Below are 13,493 nucleotides of genomic sequence, written 5' to 3' on the forward strand. Positions count from 1 at the left end.
GAAATCTTACTCAGTGACCCAAGATATCCAACAGACCAGGGCCAAGCACTGTGACAAGGAGGGGGCAGCCTACAGGCCATACAGTTGGACCCCTCCACTCAAAAAGCCCCAAGCTCCTGCCGCCCTGAGCTGGGACTTCCTTGGTGGTCCAGGGCTAAGAAACTGGCTTGCAGTACAGGCAATGCTGGTTCTATCCCTGGTCAGGGAACTAAGATACCATGTGTTGTGGAGCAACAAAGCCTGCATGCCACAGCTAGAGTCTGTGCGCTGTAATGAAAGATCCCACATGACACAGCAAAGATCACATGAACCAATGCAGCCAAATAAATAAACATTTAAAAAAATAAAATAAAGGCCCTGAGCTAATCCATCCCCTTGGGAGTCTTAGAGATGGAAGTCTAAAAGGTCACAGAACTGGTGACACAGCTGGGGCAGGAAACCTAGAGTCCTAGGTCATAGGCAGTGTAAATTTCAGTGCTGCCCACTATCTATGAACATTGAAATGTTACTAAATAGAACCAATCATAAAATAAAACTAATTAAAATAAACAATAATTTTAAAGCAAACGTACCTATTAAGAGAAGTCACCTCTTCCTAAGCTTTGCAGAATGGGTGAAGAGACAGGAGATAGGATAAAGAACAAGGCAGAGGAGACTAGGAGGTCAGGGAAAGATGATAATCCATCGGAAACAGGGCCAAAAGAGGGAAAAAAGAAGGACCAAAAAGCCTAGCACGCTTCTTGGTCTTGGTATTACTTGGTCTATATCCACCTTTGTAAATGCTCCTTCTAGGAGAAGCACTGACTCCTGTTATGGAATTCAGATGGCACATCTAAACACACTTCCTTTTCCACTAATTGGCCTGATATGTACTTGTGACTCAGTTTTAGCCAGTGAGAGACAAGAAAAGTCTATTGGAATTGTCTGGAAAAGATTTCCCTCCTTGACAAAAAGACAAAGCCCCTTAAGGGGAAAGCTTTTTCACTCTTATCTTCACCTTATAAGAATGAGGGAGACATTCTGCTGACACACCCAGGATGGCACAGCTGCCTCCACCAATGTGAACTGCCTCCTTCTAGACTTGCTTTGAAAGGTTCATACACTTTGTAGTTTACGTCATGAGTAGTTACTTACAGCAGGTGCACCCTTTCTGGCACAGAGGGGCATTGGCCCAAAGGTGGGAGATCAGATAAAGTTTCTAAAAGAGTGTTTGGAAGCTGAAATCTGAATGATAAATAGGAGTTAATTAGATGAAGAAGTAGAGAGTGGGAAGAGAGGGAAGTTTTCCACCAGGGAGGCTGGTTTGCATGAAGGTACTGAGGAGAGAGCATAGTGTTTTTGACAAAATGAAAGAAGGTGAATATGAGGGAGCTCCAGGGCCAGACTGTTAGGCTGGAACCTGGGTTTCTTTTCTCTCTTGGCAAATGACTTTAGGCATATCATTTAACCTTTGTGAGTTGGTATTCCTATCTATATAATGAGAATAATGATAGTACCTACCTCATGGGATTATTGTGAGAATTAAAGAAATTAATAAAGCACTCTGAATAGATCTCAATCATAGACATTATTAATTGATAATGTTCTATTAATAGTGTTCAGGGCCAACTTATTGACTAGACACAGAAATGCTTAGGGCCCACGAAATGTTTTAAATTCTTTTAAAATCAGAAAGCCTTTGACTGTGTGGATCACAATAAACTGTGGAAAATTCTGAAAGAGATGGGAATACCAGACCACCTGACCTGCCTCTTGAGAAACCTGTATGCAGGTCAGGAAGCAACAGTAACTGGACACGGAACAACAGACTGGTTCCAAATAGGAAAAGGAGTATGTCAAGGCTGTATATTGTCACCCTGCTTATTTAACTTCCATGCAGAGTACATCATGAGAAACGCTGGGCTGGAAGAAGCACAAGCTGGAATCAAGATTGCTGGGAGAAATATCAATAACCTCAGATATGCAGATGACACCACCCTTATGGCAGAAAGTGAAGAGGAGCTAAACAGCCTCTTGATGAAAGTGAAAGAGGAGAGTGAAAAAGTTGGCTTAAAGCTCAACATTCAGAAAACTAAGATCATGGCATCTGGTCCCATCACTTCATGGCAAATATATGGGGAAACAGTGGAAACAGTGTCAGACTTTATTTTTCTGGGCTCCAAAATCACTGCAGATGATGATTTCAGCCATGAAATTAAAAGACGCTTACTCCTTGGAAGGAAAGTTATGACCAACCTAGATAGCATATTCAAAAGCAGAGACATTACTTTGCCAACAAAGGTCCATCTAGTCAAGGCTACGGTTTTTCCAGTAGTCATGTATGGATGTGAGAGTTGGACTGTGAAGAAAGCTGAGTGCCGAAGAATTGATGCTTTTCAACTGTGGTGTTGGAGAAGACTCTTGAGAGTCCCTTGGACTGCAAGGAGATCCAACCAGTCCATCCTAAAGGAGATCAGTCCTGGGTGTTCATTGGAAGGACTGATGCTGAGGCTGAAACTCCAATACTTTGGCCACTTCATGTGAAGAGCTGACTCATTGGAAAAGACCCTGATGCCGGGAGGGATTGGGGGCAGGAGGAGAAGGGGACAACAGAGGATGAGATAGCTGGATGGCATCATTGACTCGATGCACATGAGTTTGGGTGAACTCTGGGAGTTGGTGATGGACAGGGAGGCCTGGCATGCTGTGATTCATGGGGTCGCAAAGAGTTGGACATGACTGGGTGACTGAACTGAACTGAAAATCAGAAAAAAGAATGCTTAGGTAGAATAAAATGCTACAATTTATGATATTAATATATTTTCTTTATATTAACACAATTGTAAGCTATAACTCTTCACATTTTTTAATGGAGAAATGAGCCCTCAAAGGCAAAAGTGGTAGAGTCATGGAAGTCAAAATGCAACCCTGGCAGTGGTAGAAGTGGGCCAGAACCCAATAAATAACATTTTCAGGATTAGCAGAGGTAGGGGAGTTGACAGAGGAGTCTGAGAAGGCCTGGCTCATGACATCAGAGGAAGACTGGAGAGAGCTGTGCTTTAGAAGCTAAGGGCAGACAGGCTTCAAGAAGGACACACTGTTTCAAATGCTGCTAAGGCGTCAGGTTGTAAGGGGACTGAGACATATCTATGGGATTCAGTGGCAAGGTCCATGGTGCTCTTGATGAGAGCAGTCTCAGTGGTGAGATGAGAAAGAAGGCAGAGGGCAGTTTTTAAGGAGTGATGGAAGGTAAGGACATGGAAATGGCTGGTGCAGAGTTTGGCTCTGAAAAGGGGGCTCTTTAAATGGGGTAGTGGCTAGTCTACCCTGTGTTCACACAAGTATCTGTCTGGTTCCAGATATATGCAGAATTGTTTCAAACTATAATACTAGGGGGACTACAGGCTCCTGGTACCTTATAGCTTCAGAGGGACATGTCTGGAGAAGGGAGTGCCTGCCTAGGAGTCCATGAGCTAGCAGAGTGATGAAGACAGGAGCCAGGCTGGAGCTGTTCACCTGGAGCCTCTATCATACCCTTCCACCTCCAGTCCTAAATGTGTGACTCACAAGGAAAAACAGCCAGTTGGAGTATTTGTTCAAACTGGTTTCAATGGACCACCCCTCCTTAACGTCTGTTGTACTTCTAAAATTGATATACCATTGATCATGGGATTTACTGTGAAAGAAAGCACTTTGGAGAGGGTCTGACTGGCTACTGCTGCTTCACTGCTGCTCCCATGTGGCATTAGCACAGTCCTGGGACACTGGGAGAGGCTATGGGACAGACGAAGCTCTCTAGTCCATCTCCCAGATAGAAAGGTCCTTCAGTACAACACACCACTGGTCAAGTATGTAGACTGTTCACCAAGAATACCTGTGTATTTTTGTCTGGTGTGGCTTGCTGTTCTGGGAGACCCTCCATGATCGTATGATAGTTGCTCAGAAGAACATCTTCCATTAGCAGTTGCATGCCTGCCAGCTGTCCATGAGCCACCTTGAGGTCATGGCCACTCAGTCCACAAAAGCATAGCTAAAAACAAAAAGGAACAAAACCAAACCAAAACACCCATTTTGAACACTTCTATGTATCCTTTACATGTGGTCCTGGGGGGAGAAAACTAGGAGTAGTTGTGTTTACAAGCCCCATGCTCTCAATTATTTAAAAAATCCATAAAAATCAGAGTAACATTTTTAGTTCAAAATCCGCCTTGAACATATTAGACATTTGGCTCTGTATGGAAGTCCAAGTTCCCCAAACGTTATGGTGGTGGTGTCTGTATACGGTTGTATGGATAGTGTGATACACGTAAGCACAGGGAAAACACAGGAGAAAAACCAATATGATCTGTAACCATATCCCAAAGTGGGGGACTCTGATTAATATTTTTAAACCATTTTTACTATTTTACTTAAAAAAAAACTTTACTTTTGGAAAATTCTGAGCATATGCAAAGGCAAACAGAACAGTTCCCATCACTCAGTCCCAAAACCACCAACCTATGGCCAGTTCTGCCCCATCCTCATCACTCCCCACCTCCCCATTATTTTTAAGCAAATGCATCATTGATTTTCATGTTGTTGATAATACTTTTAAAAGCATTTTCTATTTTAAAAAATGAAAATACAATAATACTTGCTTGAACAATCAGAGGGAAACATACATTTGAAAGAAATTCTCCTTCTGAGTTCTGCTTAAGGAGTTCTCTTTCTGCCACTGTAGGTGGGTCACGAGTCACACATCTCTGAACTGCCAGTCTGGGAGTTACTCTACGAGGCCCAGAGAGTGACCGGAAATGGATGACCACTCCCCGAGATCATTATTAGCCAGGAGAATTTCAGCTGATTCAAGTCTGATTCCAGCTGCAAACATGATTTTCTTCTGTCATAAGAACACATGATTCACCCCACAGTACTGGGTTTATAGCTTCATAATCAAACAAACACCTTGCTTATCTCATATTAATAAATTATTCACCACTGGCTAGAGTATGAAGGATTAGACCTATGGATGCAGTGACATCTGCTCTGCAATCTGTATTCAGTTCTCTCTGTGACAAGCAGGAAGAACAATCTTACCTGCATGTGATATTCTAGGGTATCTGGGCTGCTACTTGTAACTGGAAATGGTCCTCCATTTTCCAGAAACGCTCTCCAAGGGAACAGCACAAATGCCTAAAAGAATCAAATAATAAATATAATAATGGTGCATAATAACGTCCACAAGTAATAGGCATTTGTATATGAATAAGACGTCTTCATCTGTACACTAAAACATTATGGGATTACTTCTCTATTATATAGAAATAGTTCTTGATGAATAGTCTCTGATGATGCAGAGGAGAGAGTAATAATCTTGTTTTTTAAACTGATTTTTCAGAAAGCAACTAAACATAGAAAGGTATTAAAGTTTCAGTGTAAATAGTCAGCAATAGTGTTTGGAAGTCCCAGAATAGTATAAAACCAATGATACACATTTATAATCAACAAAAGTAAACTTACTCAATTTTTTTCAGTATTACAAACCTTAAATATTTGTCCTTTATCACCACTGTGCTCCAATTCTAGGCAACAACTCAAAACCAATGCTATGACATTACACATGGGCCTCCATCTTTTCCACATCACTGTTCAACAGCCAAGGCATCCCTACTCCTTGGGGCATGACATGCAGCCCAGGATAGAGTCGGCCTGTCCATCTGATCCCATTCTACAGTTTCAGACCTGGTACTGGCTTCAGACAATTCTCAAAGTTGAAGTTGATGCAGATGGCAGGCAGCCAGGACACCTGCAACTACTTAATGCCAGGCAATGCCCAAAGGCAACAGGAGCAGGCCCAGTAGTCACAATCCAATCCTGTCTTCAGGTCTTCAGGAGGGTCAAGGCTTGGGCCAAGAGCATTGTCTTATAGCTAGGGAAGGTAGAAGAGTGAGACTTACATGGGATTGATGCTGGCATTACTTGCCTTAGCTTTGTAACATAAAAACATTAAGTTGGAGGTTTTGGAGTCAAAAGATATGGGCCTGTGAGGTGATTTTAAAGATATGTCCACAGGGACTTCCCTGGAGGTCCAGTGGTTAAGACTCTGAGTTTCCACTGCAGGGGGTGTGGGTTTGATCCCTGGTTAGAGGACTAAGATCCTGAATGCCATGTAACATGGAAAAAAAAAAAAAAAGTGTCCACAAATTCTTTGATTCTGTTTTCACTAAGAGGTGGAGCACCTTGACCTTGACTACAGTCTCATGAGAAATTGTGAGCCGGAACTACACAACTAAACTGAGCCCAGACTCATGAACCTCAGAAACTATATGAGACAATGAATGTCTATTGTGTTCAGTCAGTTCAGTTCAGTCGCTCAGTCGTGTCCGACTCTTTGTGACCCCATGAATCACAGCATGCCAGGCCTCCCTGTCCATCACCAACTCCCAGAGTTCACTCAGACTCATGTCCATCGAGTCAGTGATGCCATCCAGCCATCTCATCCTCTGTTGTCCCCTTCTCCTCCTGCCCCCAATCCCTCCCAGCATCAGAGTCTTTTCCAATGAGTCAACTCTTCACATGAGGTGGCCAAAGTACTGGAGTTTCAGCTTCAGCATCATTCCCTCCAAAAAAATCCCAGGGCTGATCTCCTTCAGAATGGACTGGTTGGATCTCCTTGCAGTCCAAGGGACTCTCAAGAGTCTTCTCCAACACCACAGTTCAAAAGCATCAAATATGCTATATTTGGGGGTAATTTGCTCTGAAGCCATAAAAACCTAATACAGTTTGTGACCTAGTGTTGCCAGGACTGCATAGCAGTCTAATCTCTTTAGTTGTAGCAGGTGGGTAATAGAGTTGGTGCCTAGGAGCAATAATAGTTGCCAGGATTACATTTGATAACACATATTGTTATTGGGCTGTTCAAAACTCAGCTGCTGACCTAATTTATGTATCATAATTGCTATCATTATTATTTATTACATGAAAGAGATCAGGTGTTGGTTTTGCTACCAGCTGTGAGCAGATAATCTGTTATCCCAATTAGCCTGTTAAGCGGTTTGGAGACAGAGCTCCTGACTAGAAATAACAGCAAGCTATAGGGGCCCTCTCTACTGTATGAGTGAAGGGGAGCTTACCAAGGCCAATGGGTACTTCGGCATGAAGAGCCTCCTATGCACAATGCACATTTTATTACAAAATGTGCTCTCAACACATCTCAGTACAAAAATAGCTCTCAACACACCTGGAGGCTCTGTGGATCCAGTGGTTGTGGTAGGCTGAGCTGGGAAGCAAAAATGCTCTTCATTGGAGAGTTGCTCAGTGATGGCAACCCATGGTACATGCCGTCTATGACAGACTGGTAGGCAGAAGTATTTCCAGCTGCCAAAAATGTTCGTCTACCAAAACAGGAAAGCAATCTCATTAAAAGCAGTTACTCAAGTTCCTAAAGCTCAAAACTCTCTTCAAGCCAATTTGTAGCAAGATAACATTTGGAGATGTCAACAGGTTTCTTCTTCAGCAGCATCATCCCTCATTCATTTTTCTTTACCACTGCCCTTCACTCTCACAATTCACAGCTCTCAAGGGAAGGATAGTTATCCTCTAGACCAGTGCTATCTAACAGGATAAGTTGAGGGGATCCAAAAGGTCCCCAGGACAAAAGGATCTTTTACCTAAATCTTCCATAGACTTGGATCAAGTCATGCATAAACAGACATCAAAAAAGAGATTAGCAATGATTGAGGGAGATGTTATCACCGATGGGAGTGAGGCAGTCTCTCAGAGATTAGCAGATAATCAAGTGTTGAGGAAAGACCTGGGGAGTGCCTAAGACCCCACAAGCGGGGTGCTGAGCAGCAGGCCAACCAGAAGATATCTGGGGTTGAATAGAGATGGGTGAGGTACCACTCCTCATCAACTGCTAGGATGACTTATAAGTACCCCAGAACTTAGATCACCTCTGAGAAGCATAAAGGAGGAGAAGGTGTGGTATAAGGCCTAAGATCCATTATTAGTGCTGCCTTGACATCTGGTAAAACTGGGAGGGCCTTGAATGACCTAACTACAAGTTTCCCTCCCTATGGAGGGAAGGTCCCCTAGTCAAATATAGGGACCTATGTTTATTTACTTTCCTTATCACAGGGACCAAGTATAATTCCTGCTTATCCAGCCACAAGCAGTGGTTTCCAGTTCCCTTCCAGACCACAGAATTATTCGAATGAACCAAGCACATACTCCTGTGTGCCTCCAATAGGCACCACATCCTTTTGATACTCAAAGCCTGTCTCTCAAGACCCTAGCTGTTCACTCTGTTCACAAGTACAAATCTTCTGTGGCCTTGAAGATTCTGTTCTGTTCCAAAGGGAACAGAATATGCAATGTTCTGTTCCCCTTGGCCATGAGTATACGTAACTAGTAAACTGCTGTTGATCTCATTTGTCCAGTATTTAAAGTTATGTGTTTGGTCATCTCCATAACCTTGGAGCAGAATCCTTCCCTCACCAACAAGGTGAAAAGAAGGCATTTAAAACAAAGGTAAAGGGGGATGATCTTGAAGTAATTGATTTTATATCTCAAATTCACCACTTTAAATTCTAAATATAGCTGAATGACATGGAATTGAAGAAAGAAGTAGGGGCTTATGAACTTCAGTTCAAAGACAGATAAAGGGAGCTCTATATTTGCATATCAAACCATTGTACTAGTGCAAAGACCATATCACCCTTTTCACATCTTTGTGAGAATTAACAAAAGATAGTTGCATACAGTTATATACTGAGACACTGAATAAAAACACTGATTTATCCTGGTAGTTCAAGGATGGAACTTGGAATTGCTCATGCTCAATGGATATGACCATTTTCTCCTATTTCTCATATTGTTCACATGCTTTCTCATGATTCTCAATGGGCCCTGCCAAGGGACCCATGATTCACTCAACACTCATGTGACAGTGATGTATCAAGCATCTACCATGTAGAGGATACTGTGTCAGGAACTGAGATGCAAAGATGCTGCTGCTGCTGCTGCTAAGTCGCCGCAGTCGTGTCCGACTCTGTGCGACCCCATAGATGGCAGCCCACCAGGCTCCCCCGTCCCTGGGATTCTCTAGGCAAGAACACTGGAGTGGGTTGCCATTTCCTTCTCCAATGCAGGAAAGTGAAAAAGTGAAAGTGAAGTCGCTCAGTCGTGTCCGACTCTTAGTGACCCCATGGACTGCAGCCTACCAGGCTTCTCTGTCCATGGGATCCTCCAGGCAAGAGTACTGGAGTGGGTTGCCATTTCCTTACTGCAGACAAAAAATGTTGCCTGCCATACCAGTTAACAAAGAATGCTGCCTGCCACCAAGCCATCAGCAAATGCAGCTGCCTTCCAGGGGTGCACTCTGAGGGGAATTCAGGATAAAAAAAAAAAACAGGATACTGGGTCTAGATAAGATGCATAGCTAAGAAATAATTTTAATGAGTCAGATTCTTACATCTTCCCACACATAGAAAAGCACTAAAATCATTAACTTGTGATGTCTGTCTTTTGTGATTAGCAGTAATTCTTTGATGTTTGATCACATGAGTTTTTGTTATTGCTGTTGTTTGGCCCAAACTCCTCTATATCCTAGCTCCTCCCTTACTTCTTCAGATTAGATACTTAGCTATCTGACACATTGTCTCCCAGGCTATAGTCTTCAGTAAGGTTCCAGAATAAAATATTTACAACTTCTAAGCTGTGCCTTTTTCTTTAGTCAGTGGCGCTAAAAAGCAGAATATTCTAATGGAAACATTTCTTTTCGGTCCAAAATCAGAGCACAGAAGCTCAATATCCCAATAAACCTCTCCCTGGTTGACTCCTTCAGTGTCACTCCTGTGCTTCTCTTCTACCAATCTACACAATTATCTCTCTCTCTCAGCCTCTGGGCCCAGCTTTGTTCACATCTTATTGTTTAAACCTTGACTGTATTGCTCATATTTTAAAATTCTTTTTTTGTTTATTATGATGTTTTAACATCTTTAAAAAACAACAACAAAAAAAACCCTGCTGGCTGGGGAGAGACTGTTCCTTCCTCTGTAGCTAATTCTTAAAGACAACTGAAGGCCTAGCATGCTTTTGATACCCAAACAAACCAGTCTGAGCCACACCTCCTCTGATCCCTGCAACCCAGGAGGCAATATTCCTCTCATTTAATCATCCTAGGGCTAATTAACAGGCAACTAGAGACCAACATGGGAGAAGGCAATGGCACCCCACTCCAGTACTCTTGCCTGGAAAATCCCATGGACAGAGGAGCCTGGTGGGCTGCAGTCCATGGGGTCACTAAGAGTCGGACACGACTGAGCGACTTCACTTTCACTTTTTCACTTTCATGCATTGGAGAAGGAAATGGCAACCCACTCCAGTGTTCTTGCCTGGAGAATCCCAGGGACGGGGGAGCCTGGTGGGCTGACATCTATGGGGTCACACAGAGTCGGACACGACTGAAGTGACTTAGCAGCAGCAGAGACCGACATGGGTTTCCCTGGTGGCTCAGACAGTAAAGAAACTGACACAATGTGGGAGACCTGGGTTTGATCCCTGGGTTAGGGAGATTCCCCTGGAGGAGGGCATGGCAACACACTCCAGTATTCTTGCCTGGAGAATTCCAAGGACAGAGGAGCCTGGCAGGCTATAGTCCATGGGGTTGCAAAGAGTTGGACAAGACTGAGCTATTAAGAATAGAACAGAGACCAACCCTACAGCCCAAAGCCTGCTGGAATTATGCCAACCAGCAGATCTTAAAATGTTCCCCTGTTCTGCCTTGCCTTTCCAGGCCATGGCCTAAACACTCTCTTTGCTCCTGACCCATGGCCCTGTACGACGTGGCATGATGTATGTGTCTAGGAACCAAATATAATTTTATTTCCCTGAGTCTCTCCTGTATCTCCTCCTGTGATTGCACTAGATTGATTATCACATAAAAGAACACAGAACAATGACTTGTTCTTTTATCTTGCTAAGTGTGTGCAGAGTTTTAAACTAAGGGCCACAAACAAGCACAATTCTTGGGAGAGTTTTAGAGTCCCAAACACATACTAGGTCTATTAATTTATACATACTTGGAGGCTATTAAAAAATCACACAGTTCAGATGTAAATATGACTGCTACTCTAAGTGACAGAATCATAGCATATGATACACTGTCTGGAGAGACCAGAGTCAGTCAGATTCTAGGCATCATCACTGATCAAATCATTGGTTATCCTATTCCCACTTTCTTAATTCTTCAGTCAAGATCACTGTCCTTGGTAGGTTCCCACCTCCCCTTTATCAATAGAACTGTTTATTAGGAAGCTGAAGCTGAACAAAATCATGCCACCTAAATAAAGGAGTTTCAAGATGATACCTAACAATTTTAGCACTATATCCTCTTTTATTTCCTTCCTCTCCATGGACCCCATATTTTGAAAGTTTTTTTTTTTTTTTTTAAACCAAATTAAGCATTCTCCTGTTTTTAACTCAAAGCCACATAAGCACCTAGCCTAAGCTCTGAGCTGCAGGAAGAGATAAAGAAATATGATATAAAGGAAAGAACAGGGTTTTGGAGTCTGACAAACTGTGTTAATGTAAGGTCTGCTACAACAAGCATGTGACCCTGGGGCAGTCAGGCAACTTCTCTCTATCCCCTCATCTGTAAAGACGGTAATGTAACTGCTGTCTCACAGAGTTGACACAAGGTAAGAGTTCAACCAAAGCACGTTTCGTCTCCTCCTTATCTTACTCATTCTTATGATTCCAGTTTAAAAAAGAAAGAAATGTGACATTTTCTTTACTGTAAAACTTTTGGACAAATATGTCTTTTTCTTCATGCCTTTAGAAATACCAAAAACAGCTTATTGTGATAGCTCACTCAGACCCTCAGTTGGTAAACCCTGGCCTGCACCTTCTGCTGGGGTAGCTCTAATCAGTGCAGCTTGCCAGCAGCACTCAAGATAGAGGGAAGCCCATAGGAATGAAAGGTCAATTTGTTGCTTGTGCCAGTGGCACACCTGCCAACTGCCAGCTCCTAATAAAGTCAGATCTTCCCAGAAGCCCACTAAAATACAAATATAGACGCCTCACATTCTCCGAACGGTTCTGCCACACTCCAGTTGCCTTACTGTCAACAAGCAGTCAAGGGCTTCCTAGAATGCCAGTCATCTTGTGTGTGAGTTACCCATAGTGTGATCCCAGGTAAACTGGCTCTAGCCACAGGGAGCAGGGAATTCATGGAGCGCGTGCTACATTTTTTCCTGGATGCAAGGATATATAAAAGAAAACAAAACCCAAAAAACAGCTGCAAAGTAGCCCTGAGGAGGCCAGGAAAAAGTTGTGGCTCTTCACTTCTCAGACGCTGGAGACCAGGACAACATGAGGGCTTCTGTGTATCTCCCAGAAATCCCCAGATAACTCTGAAATACACTTTAATATCTATGTGTTCAGAGACACTTAAACTAGATGAGCATAAAAATAAATTGAAAAATGAAGAGAAAACCATCACAGATTCAAGGATTAAAAGAATTGGTGTTGCTTCTTCAGAGATCCCTTGATGTACTCATTTCTAAATAAGGCTTATGGCAGGAAGTTAAGGCACCTTTGATTTATTTCCTCAAACTCCTCCTTTTTACAGTAATCACTCTGAACATCAATATCACATTCAGATTAGTGGCATTTTTCAAGGCATATGTTTTATTCCTATAGAGTTCCTCTGAGGAACTTTCTTTTTTTTCTTCTTTCCATTCTTGAATTTCAAAGGAATTCAATCTTTTAAATCAGGGAGTGGCAAACTCTTTCTTAAAGGGTTGGATAGTAAATATTTTCAGCTTCATGAAGCATATGATCTCCACTGCAACTATTCAACTCTGTGGTTGTAATGTGAGAGCAGCCAGAGGTTATCCATAAATGAATAGGCAGGGCTGTGTTCCCAAAAAAACCCTCCATTTCTGGACACTGAAACTTGAATTCCTCAGAATTTTCTTGTGTCACAAAATACTACTCTTGAATTCCCCCCGCCTCAACCACTTGAACACCAGCCTTAGCCCACAGGCTTTACAAAATCAAGCAGGGGCCTATGATTCCTAACTTAAACAGATGATATTGATTAAATATCAATATCATTAATTATATTAAATAATGATTGTGTGTACCACACAAGCATTTATCTTTGGCACAAATGATTAATTCACCTGAAATTAAACATAAACTCAATTCTCAGGCATTTCTTGCATTGGCTAATAAATAACTCTTACAGGTGGTGGACATGCCCAGAGGTGAATGGCAGGCCTTAGGCAATGTGATTCTGACACCATTAGAGGACACACCAATTTGCATCAGGTTCTTGCCTGAGCTTGGCAACAGAGGCAGAGAAAAACTTTTGTGCTTAGAAACATGTATCCTTCTGGCAACCTAAGCTGGTCTGTGCCACAGTGAAGCAGGTGCCAGGTAAGGAGGACTTCATGGGGCCACTGTCCTGAGCTATATCCTGCCTCTTCTCCCCTGGTCTATGGAAGTATGCTGCTTTCATTTCAGGT

At 42.6% G+C, this 13,493-nt stretch overlaps 1 protein-coding gene across 5 annotated transcripts in view; it reads right to left on the bottom strand.

Moving 5' to 3' along the window:
• The window catches only part of LOC147365857 (coiled-coil domain-containing protein 162-like), a 210,639-nt gene that overhangs the window by 44,906 nt on the left and 152,240 nt on the right, over positions 1-13,493 (bottom strand). For 4 of the 5 annotated variants that reach the window (XM_086317383.1, XM_086317382.1, XM_086317385.1 and 1 more), the window contains 3 exons: positions 7,199-7,352; positions 5,056-5,151; positions 3,854-4,009 (listed from right to left, as the gene is read on the bottom strand). In XM_086317383.1, coding sequence (XP_086173509.1) covers positions 3,854-4,009; positions 5,056-5,151; positions 7,199-7,352 — 406 coding nt within the window. The remainder of the gene's footprint in view (positions 1-3,853; positions 4,010-5,055; positions 5,152-7,198; positions 7,353-13,493) is intronic. The other variant, XR_015132916.1, reaches the window with a different exon arrangement.

This window comes from Bos grunniens, chromosome 9, assembly GCF_055505025.1.
Source record: "Bos grunniens cultivar Pamir isolate PY7600 chromosome 9, Bosgru_T2T1.0, whole genome shotgun sequence".
NCBI lineage: Eukaryota > Metazoa > Chordata > Mammalia > Artiodactyla > Bovidae > Bos > Bos grunniens.